This window comes from Protobothrops mucrosquamatus, unplaced genomic scaffold (genome assembly GCF_001527695.2).
Source record: "Protobothrops mucrosquamatus isolate PMUCROS unplaced genomic scaffold, P.Mucros_1.0 scaffold1325, whole genome shotgun sequence".
Taxonomy (NCBI): Eukaryota; Metazoa; Chordata; class Lepidosauria; order Squamata; family Viperidae; genus Protobothrops; species Protobothrops mucrosquamatus.
In genome coordinates, this window is record NW_015387525.1 from 421,584 (window position 1) to 439,781 (window position 18,198).

Sequence of the window (18,198 nt, forward strand, 5' to 3'; positions counted from 1 at the left end):
ATAACCTGCATTATACCGAGCTTTGATATAAAGAAAGTGATGAAATAGTTCATTGTCTTGGATTTTACTTTCTTCCTGTTGAGTTCTGGGATTTGATGATAGGTTGTAAGCTGAATTGTTTTTTTAAATATTCAGTTAAGGTCCATGAAGGGATAAACTAGCTTGGTTGAGAGGGGTGAAATAATCCTAACATTGTAAACAAGCAGACAGGAAGCCTGCCATGTCTGGTTCTTAACTTCTGAGTGAGCATATATAAGACTCAGCTGAGGAATTCATGCAATGCTGACTTTAATCATAGTTGAATGTGCTTCAGGATACTCCAGAAATTTTGTTACTGAGACTTCTAAATTAAGTGTAGCTGTTGTATAGATAGAAACCTGGTTCTTATTTCTTGTGAAAATAGCTTTCTGTCACAGCCTTATAAGATCTGTAATACTGACTGCCCTATATTAGCAATGCACATCCTACTTTTGAATCCTAAGTCACCATTTATAAATTACTCTTATAATATATGAGTCTAGTGGTTCTGTTATTTCCTTCTTGCTGGCTGTGTTTAAGAATGTGATGGAAATAATCCCCCTGGAATAATATCAGTTTAAAACTCATCAGCACTGCAATCTAGTTGGCACTTGAAGTCAAACAACTTGCATTTTCTTATCGTTAAAGCTGGGTGATGCTAGTTGTGTCCATAGATGAGACTTTCCACTTTAGAGAGATGAAAGCATTCTTAACACCAATGCTGAAATCTACATTTTCAGCTCATTTCCATTCTTTATACCTCCTTTAAATTTTGCATTTAGTTTTACAAGTTTGAGTACGCTATATCCATCCAAATGGTCACATTTTCTAGATTATTGCCTCAATCATGACATTGTGTTCTGACTAAAAATGCTCCCCACCCCCCAAAACCCTTTGGTACTACTCATCCTAAAAAATAAATGTCACTATGTCCAGCATAGAGAACAGTATTTTAAAACTCTGAAACACCGTTTTTAAAAACTTGTAAATGGAATTCAGGATTTGATGCTGATCTCACATTCTAATGATCCATTAGGATATAATTCCCTTTCGTGGAATTGCTTATTATTTATGAATATATACATACATACAAATACATTAGCTTGGTCACAGTGGGCTAATGTCTATATTCTTTAGCCGTATTCAGTCATACGAACCTTCTTAAATTAATGCACTTCCATGTTCACAGAAAGTCCCTCTAGTAAAGAATTAAGTCTAATATTGCTTTTTGCTTTTTTTCAAAGTTACTGTTTTCTGCTTTGTTGGTGGTGATGTGTCCAAATATTGATAATTCAAGAAAAAGACACATGCAAAGTCCTGCCAGTTTGCTTTTGAAGCTGATCAGACTTAACATTAGCAGTGAAAAACCGAGGTCACAACTGAGAAGACAACTGTATATGTATGCATTTCATTTTCCCTTAAGTATTCTGCTGGAATATCTGTATTCCACCGTATACTTTAAAAAAGCAAATTGGTTCAAAACTGCAAAATGCTATTCTCGTTTTGTCAGCATTCCCTTTTCTCCTTGCAAGTCTTAATCACAAAAATAAAAACAAAATCTTAAAAAAATAGAAATAACTGTTTTTACAAGGTCAACATGAGTTCTGTTTTCCAAGTTTGCTTGTACCTCAAAACAGAAAGATAAAAAAATACCGAGGGTTTTTGTTCTTTGTTTGTATGTGCACAAATATAGAAAACAAATGTTGCATTGGAAAATAAAATAATTGCATAATGCTGGTGGTGTATGTACTAATTTATGGATATAGCTGGAGCCCAAATAGATGGAACAGTAATCAAATGGTTTGAAAAGCTCAACTTTGGGCAGGCATCAGTGTAGGGGTTGCTTCTGTTTTGATCAAACTGGTGTAGTTACTTCTCTTTGGCTCAATTTTCCTGCCATTCATCTCAAGGTGGCTGTGTTGTGTTGGTGTTAGGTGTGGAGTAGCTTCTGTTGACAATGTTTGCTGGCTGCGAGAGGCACTGTTTTCTGTTGATCTTGTTGAGGAAGAACCAGAATGTGAACTTCTGGAGCCCAAAGAGGAAGAGCCAGGCTTGACCAGTCGGGCCTTGGGTGCCTCTGCATCTTCTCTGGGATTAAAAAAAGTAAAAATGATTAAAAATCTGAATAATAAAGGACCAGTAACAGTCATACAACATAGATTCCCTAGTGTGTTTGAGATTTAACAAATCCTCTGGGTTACCTGCTAGTAGTCTAGCCATATTTAGTTGTAGAGAGCTTTTCTAAGTCAAGATTGGTGAAAAGTACTATATTTTCTCAACTGCTTCTGTTGACAAAATACATTTCACCCATCATGGTTAAAAGAAGCGGTTTTTAAATAATTTTCTCTGCAGTGCTGTTACATTATTTTTCTTGGTTGCACAAGCCAGATGTTTGGAGTAGAATTGGCATTGTTGTTATTGTTATTATTATGCTGTTGAGCAGAATTATTTGATGTATGATAAAAGCAACTTGTAGAAGTGGTAGAATTATTTTGAAAGCTTCAGGGAGGCAAAGCATTTGAACCTCTTTTTCATTTGTGACCGAGGAACAAGAAAGAATACTAGAGGCACTGACTGTGAAAATAAATCATTCTCTGGCAAGTGACCTAATTGTTGTTAATTTTGTGATGTTGATGGGCACACCACCCTTCAAAATCAAACACCAAAATGAACGGAAATGAACAATTAAAACAATACAATGAAACTTTGGAAAGGTGGATTAATTCTATAACAGTGTAACTAAAAGGTTATTCATTTCTCCCCTGGACTTTGTCTGTATCTGCCCAAGGGAGTCTACCTCACAGTTTGGGAAATCCTGTTCTAGATCATTTGGAGATATCTCTTCCTAACCACTCATAATACAAAAAACTCTCCCTCAGCTGAATCATAGTCTTTTTTTTTGTAAAACCATGATTAATAAGCTGGTAAAGGCATATTAGACTGAGAAGCAGAAATTTTGCAAATAAATTATATTCAGAAATAAGCTTCTGCATTTGAATAGGAATGCTCCTGACTTTTAGTCAGAGCTATAAGTCTTAAAAGACATTTATTTTAATTTCCTGATTATTTCCAGGAATGTTTTGCTATCATTTCTTTTTCTGTAGTCCTTGTTTTCCCCTCATGATTGATCACTTGATTTTCCCAGACATGCTAGGCTAAAATCATTTGACTAATGTATAGGTTAATGGGTTTTAGGAACCTAGACACTGAAGTTACTTTATGACTTGTTGCTTTGTGTGAATCTGGCAGATGGGTTAATTCACCAAACCATAATTTAGTTAATCCTGGGCCAATGTACAATTAGAACCTTTGACTCTCAGACTTTAAGCCCTGCCTTTAGAAATGGATTCTCCCTCCAGACCTCTGTTTGAATTCTGGGAGTGAATTTCAGATGAACTGCTATAATGTGACCTACATAGTTGCCCTGTTTCTGACTCAACCGAGATTCACACCTACACAGAACATCATCTACCTTTTACACAATATTCTTCCTTCCAACATAATGGGTTGTTGGGTCAGACTAAAGATCCAAGTATTATTTAGAATTCTATTTCCATAAAGAGCTGCAAGTTCACCTAAAATTGGTTTCAGCAGAGGTATTCAGGCTGGCTGCTACTGAAAAATGTGTCGATACTTTTATCTTCCATGGATTTGTCTAATTTTTAAAAGCTTGCCCTAGATCCATCTACTACAGAATGTAGTTTGAATCAGTTTTTAATACAAATTAAGAATTCATTCCTTTCCTTCTGGTTCTTGGATTTTCCTCAAGTATTTTTTCCTGTGTTAAACATGAAAAAATCATTTGTGCTTTTTGTGGCATCACCTATTATGCCAATTAATTTATAACCCTTTTATGTGGCTTTCAGGAACTAGCAGTGAAATAAAAAAAATACAGATGTTGAAGTTGCGCAAAAGATGAGCAAAAAAAGTAGGTGATGGGGTGTGTGTGTGGTGGAACAGGGAAAAGGAAAGTTTAAAAAACTTTTGCAATTAAAGTTTAAAAAACTTTTGCAATTAAAAAAACCCAAACTTTGGAGATGTTGATTTTAGGAAAATCAGTTTAGGTAAATCAAGGATTTAGTGAGGATTTTTAATGATTGCTCAAAAGCTGCAGAGGTCAGCATGATTAGATTGCAACAAGTAAAGGAATATAAAAGAGGGAAATGTTATTCAAATAGAATTAAATTGCAGGATTCCTTTGAGTCATAAGGGTGTTGTCAGTTGAGTCATACTTTTGAAATGCCTCACAAAGAAAGTTCAAGAAACGTCTAGTAAGAAGTGATGTGCTATGTTAGAGTAGACTCAACATAGAATATTGTCATATTTCAGAAAACAAGTTACAAAAAGTGTGCGTACCCTCCCATGTATGCTGATGACTAAATAGTTCAAAATGTTAAAGAGAGACCTCATTCCATCTTTGTAAATGTAAATTTGCTTTATATAGAAGATCAAGACTTGTATCAGAGAGAGAGGAAAATAGCCTTATCTTCTCCAGAGGACATTGCAGCTGTAATCCAGGAAAGGAAATGGTATAGTAAGTGTGTTCAATCTTTAAAAATAGAACAAAACATATATTTTTGACAGACTATTAGTTCATAGAGCACACTAATATTCCTCACAACTCAGATTCGCTTCATGTGATTTCAGAAAAAGATGTTTTGGAACCCTACTACGTGATCTCCTTTAAGACTGAATGTTGGTGACTGATTTTGGGATTGCACATAAAACATTCCCTTTATCACTGACTTATATTCTCCCCTCCGGTTCTGAGGCTGTTCTGTAATAAAATTAAGAGACTGCAGCTTTTGAATGCTTAAAGAGTGGTTTTTACAAGCAATTACCTGATTTCATTTGGAGTCTCTTCTTCATATTTATTTTTTTCTTTCCTTTTGATAGTTAGCCACACAGCCAAGACAACTAGCAAGGATACTCCCATCACTCCACAGATTGCTCCAGCAATGATGCCAACATTTGGGGGATCTGTTGATTTAGAAACAAATGCTACATTTTATTTGTTCTATAGCCAAATACTGTTTTTGTAATTCTGGCATCTGTTGCATGGATATTTTCAAAGAGTCTCCTTTCTTTTGTCTCAAAACGGATAGTATATTCCCATTGTTTTATGCCACAGGAGGTAGCAGCCCTGGGTAATCTTGGCTGACCTTGAAAAAGAAAAACCAATTGGAGCTGATTTGTGATTTGAGTCAGAGATTAACAGGAAGTCCCAGGATTTCTACACTGCTTTGGAAAGTTGCAAAATTACTCTGGAAGAAGTTGCAAACACACTACTTCTGCAGAATTAGCAAGAAAAAGACATATTTGTGTTGTTACAGGGAAAAGAGCTTGATTCAAGGGAGACTTCATTTTCCATGGTTAAACTGTGAATAAGACTATAACACAGGTTAAATTGAATTAACTCTACCCTGGAGCAATGGACTGGTTGTTTTCTTCTCAGTTTTTCTCAGCCAACGCATCTCAGATTATGCAAATGATAGTAGTTTATCACTTCAGATTTTCAGCAGTGGTGTAATCCACCCTGTTGCACACAGACCATTAATTGCCCTGAATGTAGTTAGTGTTGCTTTAGCTTTCTTTTGCATTGCATATTTCACATACCTGACTCCCAAGCTTAGATTTAAAATGTTAAATGTTTTGGTGTTGGCATATTTTGCACATTAGACTTTTCATTTGTTAAAATTAAATTCCAGTGTTGAATACAAGTAGAGGCTGACATAGGTGAAGGAAGCACACCCCTCCCAGTCCATTGAAATACCTGACAAATATGGTATCCTTCTGGACTGCCTGTTGGGATTTGGAGTCGGAGGCTATTTTTAAGGTTGTGCCACTTTTTTTAAAAATGAGCACTTCCAGTTGATAGTTGTGGGAAAAAGCTCTTACGCTCTTAAGTCCCACAGGGCCAGCTACCGTCTCCATGTTACTTAACATCTACATGGAATTTTAAGGAGAGGTTTTGTAAAAGATGGGGTGGTGAACTTAATATTAATATTCTGATGATGCTCAGTTACATGTCCCTACTTCGAACACAGCCAGAGATGCTTCACAGATCTCAGTCTAGCATTTTAAGTACTGGATGGGATGAAAGAAGCTCAAATTGAATCCTTGCGAGGCGGTATTATTGATTGCCCAGAACTGTTTTGCTGCAATTTAATTGTAATAATTGCTTTCAATGAGGTCACTGTCGCTTCAAAATAACATCTCCCTCATTGAAGAGTTCTATTCAGCTCACAGCTCTGATGAATGCCGTGGCTGGGTGTGAACCAGTTGTTGCCCTTTCTAGAACAAGGAGCCCTGGTGATAGTGACTTACGTTATATCACTATCCATTTCGATTATTCAATCATGTTCTACCGAGAACTGGGATAGTCCTACAAGGTAAAAAAGGAAACCAAGTCCCTTGGAAGACTAGAATTATACTTTACAGGTAGTCCTTGACTTACAACAGTTCATCTAGTAACCGTTCAGAGTTACAACAGCATTGAAAAATGTGACATGACCATTTTTCACAGTTATGACCTTTGCAGCATCCCCATGATCACGTGATCAAAATTCAGGCGCTTGGCAACTGGTTCGTATTTATGACCTTTGCTCTGTCCCAGGGTCACAGGATCCCCTTTTGTGACCTTCTCACAAGCAAAGTCCATTGGGAAGCCAGATTCACTTAACAACCGTGTTACTAATTTGTCAACTTCAGTGATTCACTTAACAACCGTGGGAAGAAAAATCATAAAATAGGGCAAAACTCACCTAACAAATGTCTCACTTAACAGAGGTTTTGGGCTCAGTTGTGGTTGTAAGTCAAAGACTACCTGTATTGTGGCTGGCTATAGTAACAGAATCTTACAAGTCTGATTGTGCCTTTCCCTCCCTCCCTTATACCTCAGGGAATCTTTTCTGAATACTTTCCCGAGCCTTAAGGAATGCATCTGTCCTTTTGATTTCTATAATGGTTCCTGAGCATTTGCTTAAAGGCCACTTCCTTGCCTCTCTGCAATTTGCTACAGAAACCAGACATCTACGGGGGGAGGCTATCGTTGTAGCGAATACATATATTCTGATTCCTGCACTGGTTATCAGTTTCCCAAGCGTAGTTCAAATGCTTCTAGAGGTCTTCCATACTTACGTTGCACTGTCACCTGTATAGCACAGTTGTCCTCTCCAGCCTCATTGGAGGCAGTGCATTGGTAAGATCCTGTGAACATCCATGTGAGATTCTTCATAATAATTTGGGCAGGATTAGAGAGATCTAAAATAAATCAAGGGACAAGATTAAATGACATTTAGAGCCTAAGGATATCATTAAATGATAGAATTAATTTTCTGGCATAATATACAATGATATTAGCGTTTAAATAAGAAATAGGATAATTCATGGGGGAGTTGTGGGATGGTTTAAAGTAAACCGACAAAACTTACTGAGGTGTGTCAAGGGTGGCAGAGGCTCAAGTTTTCCCTTTGCATCTACACGCTGCCATGTGTACATAATAGGGGCTGTGCCAGAGGCGGAGTTACACTGTAAAGTGATTTCTTTTCCTTGAGATGCTTCCCCTTCTTTCCAGCATTTGGGTTTCGAAGGTTTTTCTGGAAAGGAAGAAAAAACAATCAGTGGGATTCTCCCTGTGAGTCAGAAAAAACCCAGCATATTCAACAGAAAAGCGAAGTGTTTGTTTTGAAAATGTTGTGACTGTCTTACCCAGAACCTTCAGAGTGATGTGTGTCCATTCATACTGTCCAGCATTTTTAACTTTGCACGTATATTGCCCAGAGTCACTTGGCTGCAGAAGAGAAATCTCCAAAGAGGCATCTCCAGTCAGGAAATTAGAGGCGAATGAAACACGACCCTTTTGTTCTTCGATCATATCATGATAGATGTTGCCTCCTGCATAAGTGATTACCTGGGAGACAAAGTTGCACATCAGCTTAGCTTTGCTAATAAGCCTTTTGCAAACTTAGTTATTTAGTGATATTAAACTTATGGCAGCATTTATCTGTTCACCAGACAATCTCCCCAGCTATGGTAACTCACTTCACACAACCAATAACAAGGCCTTCCGGTGCCAAGCTTCCCAAATGACTGATAACAGCATGCACTGATTCAGTTTCATAATTACCGTATGCCTTAATGGTTCTGTTGGCCACACACTCTAAATAGGATTGGCTGTAAATCCAGATTTTTAACAAATTTCCAATTTAGAGAAGGAAAACGTGCATTTTGCAAATGAGTTTAAGGGGATGAAATAGGGAGTTCTCTTCAAATCTCTAAAAACCAGACTAATCATCTCCAAATGACTGTTTGTAATAGGAACCGGCAGAAGGGTTCATTTTGAAAATCTGCCGCTTTATTTCACTATGTAAATAAAAAATAACCTTCTGTGAAGTTTTTGGGAGAGTAGGGAACTATATCCTTAGTCCCTGTTTTTAGCATTCAATCACTTGGACAGTTTCCCATAAAAATCATATATCTCTCTGTGTTTAGCGAATAGCACTTTAAGCCTTCAAGCTGTAGTCTGGAACTGATCATAACCTGATAGTGGTTTTTGTTTGTTTGTTTAAAGGATTATCTCACACTTCATTTTATCGGCATAGCTGAATGTTTGGGGGAAGTTAAGTTGACTGCTTTAGTAATTCAGAATGAGAAACTACGTGGCTGATCTTTTTTAATTCCTTTGAAAAGCTTAGCAGACAACCATGTATTTCTACTATCTTTGCACTGTATGAAAAAAAGATACCCAATCCACTTAACTGAGAGGATTGGAAAAGAGGTGATCCTCAAGATGGCTGTTGGGTACCGGAATTCCTGCTAGAGCCACTAATTTATACATTTGATGGCTTGTCATGACTCATAATTTTGACTGTCTATCAGCCATTTTTGAGTCCAGTTGAAAAAATAAATATGTTTTCCACCCTCAGATAATTGCTATGAAAACTTTGGTAAGCCTTGTAGGAAAACCAGTGTGTGATTCACATTTTTATAAGCTGATTATTTGCTTTTGAGTTAAAATCATACTGAAGGCAAATCACAATTATCTAGGGCTGTGCAAAAGGGAGATTTGTAGTAAGTGGGGGCGTAACAAGACTTACTTGGTTTAAAGAGTTAAAGAGAGGCAGGCACAATGTTTAAACACCTTTTTGCTTTCTGCTCGGTTCTGTGTTGATTACTTCAGATACCTGTATAAAGATGCTATTTGCAGCATGCATCAGCAAGAAAGCCTGAGTCACAGTCCTATAAACCCACATTCTTTCTCATATCTAAATTCATTCTATAAATATTGACAATCTTAGAAAATGAGTCATACAATGATGATCTAGACCAGGGGTAGTCAACCTTGGCTCTTTTATGACTTGTGGACTTCAACTCCCAGAATTCCTGAGCCAGCTAAGCTGGCTCAGGAATTCTGGGAATTGAAGTCCACAAGTCTTAAAAGAGCCAAGGTTGACTACCCCTGACTAGACTGAGGTAATGTATCAGTGTTCCTCAAACTTGGCAACTTTAAGATGTGTGGACTTCAACTCCCAGAATGCTTCAGCCAGCATGGCTGGCTGGAGAATCCAGAGAGTTGAAGTCCACTTGTCTTAAAATTGCCAAGATTGAAGAAAGCTAGATGAGACATACCACTTTGGGTTTAGCTTCAGAATTCTTTAGCAGCCACTCTATATCCAGACTCGCTGGCTCCAGAAGGTGTAGGCGATGATGACAGGGCAAAGTTACGTTGGCTTCGGCCACTCTTTTAAATTCTGTCTGAGCTTGTGACATCCAAGTAGAACAGGAGGCTGAAAGAGAACAATTAAGCCAGTTGGCTGATTTCTGATCTCGTAAATATTGTTTTTCTATTTTCCTTTCTTGTTGCAATATGGGACAATATATCAAGGACCTTGCTTTGACAGTGTGTGTGTGTGGGGGGGAGGGCAGTCATTTTTTAAACAAGACAACTTTAAGAATTACAGTTTATTCATTGTTGGCTTATTTTATTTTATTTTTTATTTGACTTATTTTGATGGTAGCTAGGATTGTGGAGAAGGAGGAAAGAATCAGAAATTAATCAGCGCTCTTTCATTTTGCTGTGTAGAGTTGGTGTGATTGGGACCTAATTGTTTGTACTTGTTTTTTTTTTTTTTAATGGATGGTTTCACTCCTGGAACTTTTCTTTTGAAAACATGAAGTAGGAAACAGGGATGTCAATCCTAGCTTAAAAGGCATGTTGAAAATCTCTATTTTGGGAGAATCGTTAACAAAAACAACAATGTATACTTCTTTACCTGATGCTGAATGATTAATGATATACATATATATTTTGTTTACCCAAATAAATAGTACATTTTTGAGTGCATTAATGTAATTATGTGTTGCTGGATTAGTATTCAGATATACAATGGTTAGAGCTCTGTCTCAAATTTGTTTGCATTTCCAAAGACATAAAAGGATAGCTTTTTTTAAAAGAAAAAAAAAGCAAATACACATTATATCAATGGGGAAGCTCACCATTTTAGTATTTAGAGTCAAATATTCTGGAAGAATGAGGAAAAAAAACCATACACCTAGGCTTGGAATCACCTTGGAATATTGAGTTACTTTTGAACATTTCTCTCTTGATTTCCGCAGCATTTATCTCCCTCTCCTTCCTTTCCTCTACAACAGGGGTCCCCAATACCCGGTCCGTGGACTGGCACCGGGCCGCAGTATGCCAGAAACTGGGCCACACAAACAAGCGAAGACCCATCCGCGGGATGCAGGCAGCACATGAAACCACTCCCCCTCCGGTCCGTGGAAAAACCTCTCTCCGGGGAACTGGTCCCTGGTGCCCAAAAGGTTTGGGGCCTCTGCTCTACAACACCCCCTCCCTGAGAAGGGCTGAATAAACTTCTCAAGTCTTGAATAGAAGAATAGAAGAAACTGCGTTAAGGTAACATGGCTGCTTTTAATTCACCAAAAGAGCAGCTTCTCTAAAAATGAATAGTATCAAAGCAGTAGTCCTTACCCAATGAACATATATACATGTTTTGCTATATACTTAGGATTGCAATGTATGCATAAAAAGGCATCAGTTTTTTTCATTTGCTGTTGGTAGCTAAGCAATGCAGTCCATATTCTCCCCTGATCTGAGCTTTACTTTCCCACTGGGATTTCTTGCCTTTGAAAACAAAGCACTGTTTACATAGTTGCCTCCCTCTATGAAAAATGGACATCAATAACAACGTATTTTTTTAAAGAAATGAACACAATTTGTGAGTTGCACCACAAGAGGGCAGAATTTACTCAAAGAACAATGAAGCCAAGCATTTGAACTGATAACTTTTACAATTATTTTTATTTTGGAGTGAGTGTACTTGGTTGGAAATTCTTAAAACTAAGATGCAGACAAAAGTGCGACTTCTCTCCTTTTTAAGAAAAAAAAATTCCCCCCATGTCTATGGAAACTAAAAGTTTAAAACTCAAAAATGAACAAAAGCTTAACATTTATTGGGTTTAATTATAGAACTGCATATCATTATTAAGAAAGAAGAAAGAGAAGAGAACCATTGGAATTAATATTTGGCCCAGGTTTTCCCTGACTGTAGCATTTTACTACATTCCATAAAAAACAGATTAATTGAGAAGCAAAAACTATTTTACTAGCTCGTCCTACTAATTACATCTACTTACTTCATCCTTTTTATGGTACTGAATTTCAACGTTTGTGCTATGTATGCATTATCCTTTCATAGCCAGAAATTGGAAGAACATCTCAGAAAGTTTTTCTTGTAAAGAGAGCTGCCATCCCATTGGTTTCTGGCTTGCTCAATGCAGGTCAAATGCTTCAGATCATAGACTCGGGATAGCTATAAATTAAGGTGGAGAATGTCAACCTCAGGCTGTATGGAGAGATGGAAATTGGGTCAAAGTTTTCCCTTTCTGACCTAGATTCACATGAAGATGAATTGGTAAAAAGAATCATCTTTATCACCAATAGATAACTCCCTTATACAGTAGAAAAAAATGAGGAAAGTGGGCAGTTAAGAAATATGAAGTATAAATAAAATGCCTAAAAGAATGTGCTTTGCCTGGTTTTGTTTCCTTTCTCCCCTTTTGGGGTTCAAACTTAGAATAACAGAATAACAGAGTTGAAGGGACCTTGGAGGTCTTCTAGTCCAACCCCCTGCTCAGGCAGGAAACCCTGTACCATTTTTGACAATTGGTTGTCCATCTCTTCTTAAAAACTTCCAGTGTTGAAGCACCCACAACTTCTGGAGGCAAGTCGTCCCACTGATTAATTCTTCCAGCTCTCCTCTGCAGCTTCATAAAGGGAACGAACAGAATTTGCACTATATTAGCACAGAAAGAATTGGCTAGGTTGTTCTGTCATCTCATCTATCCATCCTGCCCAATTCTGCACATCTGCTTTGTGTATTCTTTGGCTCAGAGTAGAAGAGAGGCTATAGGTCACCTTGTCTCAAGGGTGCGGATGTTTTGAACCAGGCAGGCTCGGTCCCACAAGCATGATGCCTGCAGCCATTCGCTCCTAAGGTGCTCTTCCGTTTCAGGAATTTGGGGGAGAGGCAGAAGTGTCTGGCCTTAAAATTAGTTCATGGCTGTCAGCTCCCAGTGGGACCAGCTAGCAGGGCTCATGGCAAAGAGCTCTAGAAATTTAATGCTTTGGAGACCCAGCTTAATTCGGATCTTATATGTTTGGGATAAAGCTTTTAGGAGGCTCTCTTAGATTTGGGTGTGGGGAGGAAAGGTGGTGGGTTTTTTCTCTCTCTCTTTTTCTCTTTTAGAGGATAAGAAGCAGCTGGAATCTGTATGGTGAAAGGATGAATAAAAGTCCAGTCAAACTGCAGGAGGCAAAAATAAAGCTGAATGAAGAATTACACAGAAATGCCACATCATCAGAACACAGAATCAGCCCTTTAAGAATCTGATAAATGCTGAGCTGTGCCTGAAATGTAGACGACCATCAGAAGGTGTGTAGGTGGAAAAATTGTGAATTATATCCTGGGTACTTGCTGCAGAAACCCCACAAAATGCAAGAAGATGTGCGTGTTGCATTTGTGCGTGTGTGCGTGCGTGTGTGTGTGTTTACTTTGGTATCATCATCCCATGCATATGATATCCTTGCATCCTGACCTCTGGCGGCTGAATTTTTGTGGCAAATTTGCATTTTTTTAAAAAAAAATTAAAGGTGGCCATGAATGCTGAAGGGCTCTGGAAGATAAAGTACCTGAATTGCTACCCTTATCTTCCTCTGAAAAGTTTCCTGAAATTGTGTTACTAAAATGCAGCCATTTTAACAGCAAGAAATTGGCTGCAGAAGTTTACATATGTGTTTAATCATTTCTGAAGGGCTTTTTTACAATAGGAATGGAAACGGCTTTCTTCCCTGAAATTTCCTACAAACTCTTCCAAAAGTTTGAAAAGTGAAAGTTGGTCTCTTCAGATGAAGAAAAAAAAGATCATAACCTCCTGGGAACTGAAGAGACAATTATGATCCACAAGCATTCACACAATGCTATCCCCCTTCTGCAGATGGAAATGAATGTTTGGGGTAGGTGGTGTCCTAGAGAAGGACCCCCTATCTCTGGATGCGGTCAATAAGCATCATAATTCAAGCCCTTTTTGGACTGAAATGGTGGAGAATATTCTATGAGATCTGAGGAGGGAAAATTGAAGATTTTTTATAGAGACGACCGCAAAATGGGTTCGCAGTGTCTATTTATCAGTTATGTCAGGATGTATTGCTAGTGAAAGATGGCAGATGGAAGGAATCTGGAGACTAAAAGCAAGATGATAAGTTCTCAGCCTACTCTGTCTTCTCTTTTTAATGGTTGACTGAATGTTCATCTTTCAAATGTTGTCATGTCCTCTTTCCTATGTCGCCTGGCAGGAAAATCTCTCCGGTGTTGTTGTAACATGCTGAATAATTCAGTTGGCAATTAAGGCCTCCGCTCTTCAAATCGGAATTTGGTACTGCAGGAAAAACTAAGCAAAAAAAACCCCACCCCCCAACAACCACTAAACAAACAAAACTCAGCTCTACTATTCTGAGAACTTTGGTGGAACAAAAGCTGTCCAAGGATGTTTGTATGGTTGGTATGGTTCCCCAGAATGCATGTATCTGAATGTCATCTAAAGAGACTGTAAGATGCTTGTTCACTAAATATGACTATGGGATCAGTTGAAGCTTCCAGTAGAGATAGGAGAGAAAGGATGGACCAGTGGAAGCTTTCAGTGGGAGTAGAAGACCACAAGAAAAGAGTTAAGCCCCAAAACAGACTGAGTGGAGCACAAGTACAGATTGCTTCAGACAAAACTAGTGGCAAAAATCTCTCATGTAATTTAGAGATAACAAGTTTCTATCCTTCAAGGGTTTCTATATGACATTTATCTACATGTCCATAAGCATGCATTTGGGCAACAATTGTTTCCAGTCATATATTACATTTCCAGCATCATTTGGACTTCTCAACCATTCATTTAATGATTGTTTGAAGTTACAACAGTGCTGAAAAAAGTGACTTATGGCCATTTTTCACACCATGGTCGATGATCAAAGTTCAGACGCTTGGCAATTGGTTCATATTTATAATGGTTGCAGTGTTCCAGGGTCACGCGATCATTTTGGGGACCTCTTGACAAGCAAAGTCCATGGGGAAGCTAGATTCACTTAACAATCACGTGACTTACCTACAGCTGCAGTGATTCTCTTAAAAACTGTGGCAAGAAAGGCTATAAAAGGGGGCAAAACTCACTTAAACAACTGTCTCGCTTAGCAACAGAAAGTTTGGTCATAAACCGACAACTATCTGTACTGGAAAATCTACAATGATGTCACCATTGATTCGCAAAGCTGGCCATACTCAAGAACAATGATCAGAAAAGGAGTTTGTTTTGTAAAGGTTAAAAGCTTGTCCTTTGACTAGAAAATGACATGTATTAGCAACCAAGAAGCTCTCCCATGAAATGGTTTTGTGTCATCACTTTGATCATTACCACAGTATAGACCAGGGGTCCCCAACCCCTGGTCTGTAGACCGGTACCGGGCCGTGGCCTGCCAGCAATCGGTCTGCACAAACAAGCAAAGCCCCATCCATGGGATGCAGGCAGCACACAAAACCACGCACTTTCCGGTCCGTGGAAAAACTTTTCTTCACGGACCTGGTCCCTGGTACCCAAAAGATTGGGGGCCTCTGGTATAGACATTTTGGTGAGGCAGGTTCTGTATATACTCATGTGTAAGATTAAGTCCTTTGAAATAAATAGGGCTTACGTTATTTATTTAATTTGATTTATATCCTGCTTTTCCAGTAAAGGCAGCACTCTCTTCTTTCCCTGCCCCCTTCCCCTCCAAAAAAAACCAACCCTGGAGGAAAGTTGGGCTGATTTGTATGCTTATACTGAGTTCCCCCCCCCCAAAAAATCCTACCTGTTGTGAAGCCCCACCAAACCGTTGCTTCAGACAAAACTAGTGGCAAAAATCTCTCGTGTAATTTAGAGATATATTAGTCATATATTACATATCCAGCATCATTTGGACTTCTCAATAACTTGAGAAGAGCTGTACCAAAGTCCATGTTTAAACCCCATGTGTACGTTATATAGGGTAAAATTTTAGACTAATTCCAGTGTTTCTAGGATTCTCCTAACTGAATCTGCTCCTGGAAAGGCCCAACCAAGAAGAGTCAAATACCTCTATCCCATTTTAAAAAATTATTTATATTCTGGATCAACAACAGCTGCTTTTAGAGGAATGTTTTGAAACAAGGGACAGGACCAGATGTTTCTTTAAATCTGTTTGGGATATGAATTGCATCCCTGGACTCTGGGGTCAACAACATTTTGGGATGGGGATTTTTGTGCCTGTGGTTTTGTGGCGAAGAGATGCTGCTGGAAGAAGGCAGGCTCTGGCCAAACAGCACTCAGCAACATTTGGAAGCTGGCAATTATGGGGTCTTGAGGAGATCTTAAGGCACATCTCAGGAGATCTTTTCCCAAGGAAATCTAGAACCACATCTGGAAACGACCTAGGTCATTATATTATATGTTTCTTTCACTCAAAGAATTTGCTTATTGCACAAGACCTCTTACTTCCCTTGAAAGTAGAACTTCTCCTGTTCCATATCTATGGTGGGAAGTCAAGGAATTGTAGGGTCTTTTCCTGCACATCAGAGGGTGCTTTTATTCCCATTTACCATGACTTAAATCTAGAGACCTTTGAGCGTAACACTATCTTGAGATCAATAAACAACCTGAACAAAAAGATGCTCTGATTGAGATCTGTGAAGAAATCTGGTAAATGAGTGCAATGTTTCCAACATGCTAAGCCAAAATGAACGTTATTGCATTGGCCTAATAAATATCATCAACTGCTAATTAGATGTGAAAAGGCCAGCTATTTTATAGAGGAGCACTGACCATAAAAACTGGAGGGGAATATGCATGAGAATTAGCCTAGGAGGAAGTTTTTATTGTGTCTAAAAAAAAATTGTCTGAATTGCTCCTTGTGTGTCTTGGAAACTGAAAATTTGGATTAGAAGTCATCACAACCATAACTTTGTTATTAATGGCTTTGCGTCCAGTTAAGAAGCTTTTTTTTGTCCAACAGATGAAATCTATATGCGTATCAACAACATAACTCAGTATGACGACTGCAGCTCTGAATTGTTTCCAAGATAAACCTATACTACCCAAGAAAGAAATTGGTTGAAATCTTGACAGTATAATTTGTTAAACTGATGAGGGCAAAGTGAAGGATATTTTTGCCATTCAAAAACTTTTGTGACAGGTCTACCAACTCCAAATAGTTCATGCAGAAGTAGTCAATCTTTTTTTGTTTTTGCTTTTTTTTCTGGGATGTTTTACTAGTGAACAAAATGGAGGAAAGAGGACACACCTGTTCAATCTGAATTTATGTTATCTGACAAAATTACAGAGTTGAGGCGATATCATTTGCAGTAAAACCTAGATTTAACGAACAACCCAGCTTAATGGAAGGCCCTTTAAGTTAGCAGCAAGGTCTATTAAATGGGAGTGGAAGGCAAAAGAAAAAGTTGTTCCTTTGTGTCCAAGGTCCTTTAAAGTAACCAATGTCTGTTAAACGTGAGGTTTACTATTTTGTAAACCGATGATCTGCATAGCAATTATATGTAAACATTTTTCATCATGCTGCTTAGTTAGCCTAACATAAATCTAGGGATATTTAAAATTTTTGAAAAGCCTATTTGGTGCCAGATTAACACTTGTGAAGGGTGTGTTATGTATTTCCGCTCTTTTCTTTCTTGGTAGATGTTTTTTTCCTTTTACTGCCTGCATCTCCATTCGTTCTCTTTCTGGTTGTTATTTTACTTATGTTGCTCATTTGTCTTCTCTTCTTTTGAGTACTTTTAGTCTGGCTGTTGAGTAAACTTTGGGCTAGAAAGACAATTTTTTTGTGAATTGTTTATCTTTGTTTGTTGTAAAAAGTTTTGACTAATGACTTATTCTCCAAGGCGCCTGAAGGCAGGACGAGAAGCAACGGATGGAAACTGATCAAGGAGAGAAGCAACCTAGAACTAAGGAGAAACTTCCTGACAGTTAGAACAATTAACCAGTGGAACAATCTGCCTCCAGAAGTTGGGAATGCTCCAACACTGGAGGTTTTTAAGAAGAGACTGGACAGCCATTTGTCTGAAATGGTGTAGGGTTCCTGCCTGAACAGGGGGTTGGACTAGAAGACCCCCAACGTCCCTTCCAACTTTATTACTACTACTACTACTACTACTACTATTATTATTATTATTATTATTATTATTATTATTATTATTATTATCATCATCATCATCATCATCATCATCATCATCATCATCATCATCATCATTATTATTATTATTATTATTATTATTATTATTATTATTATTATTACTTCTGACAAATTTTTGTCTCCACCAGGTTTTCCTGATGAACTATCCTTCATTTTTTTTTTCTTTCTCCCTGTGTGTGCCTTTGAGTCAGTTTTGCCTTCCGGTCAGTGCCTGGCCTGCAGTTTTTTTGGCAAAGTTTTCAGAAGTGGTTTGTTCTTGCCTTCCTTTTCCTAGGGTTGAGACAGAGAGTGAGAGAGAGACTGGCCCAAGGTCACCTAGATGGCTTTGTGCCCAAAGCAGGATAAGAACTAGAACTCACCACCTCCTGGTGACTGACCGAAAGTCACCCGGA

General features: G+C 38.2%; 1 protein-coding gene across 1 annotated transcript in view; it reads right to left on the reverse strand.

Annotated features, from left to right (window-relative positions):
- Positions 1 to 1,688: 1,688 nt before the first annotated feature.
- CLMP (CXADR like membrane protein) overlaps positions 1,689 to 18,198 on the reverse strand; it is a 33,962-nt gene continuing 17,452 nt past the window's right edge. The window contains exons 2-7 of the mRNA XM_015821413.1: positions 9,649 to 9,806; positions 7,729 to 7,930; positions 7,452 to 7,616; positions 7,159 to 7,281; positions 4,860 to 4,998; positions 1,689 to 2,106 (exon numbers count right to left, since the gene is read on the reverse strand). Coding sequence (XP_015676899.1) covers positions 1,830 to 2,106; positions 4,860 to 4,998; positions 7,159 to 7,281; positions 7,452 to 7,616; positions 7,729 to 7,930; positions 9,649 to 9,806 — 1,064 coding nt within the window. The 3' untranslated portion in view covers positions 1,689 to 1,829. The remainder of the gene's footprint in view (positions 2,107 to 4,859; positions 4,999 to 7,158; positions 7,282 to 7,451; positions 7,617 to 7,728; positions 7,931 to 9,648; positions 9,807 to 18,198) is intronic.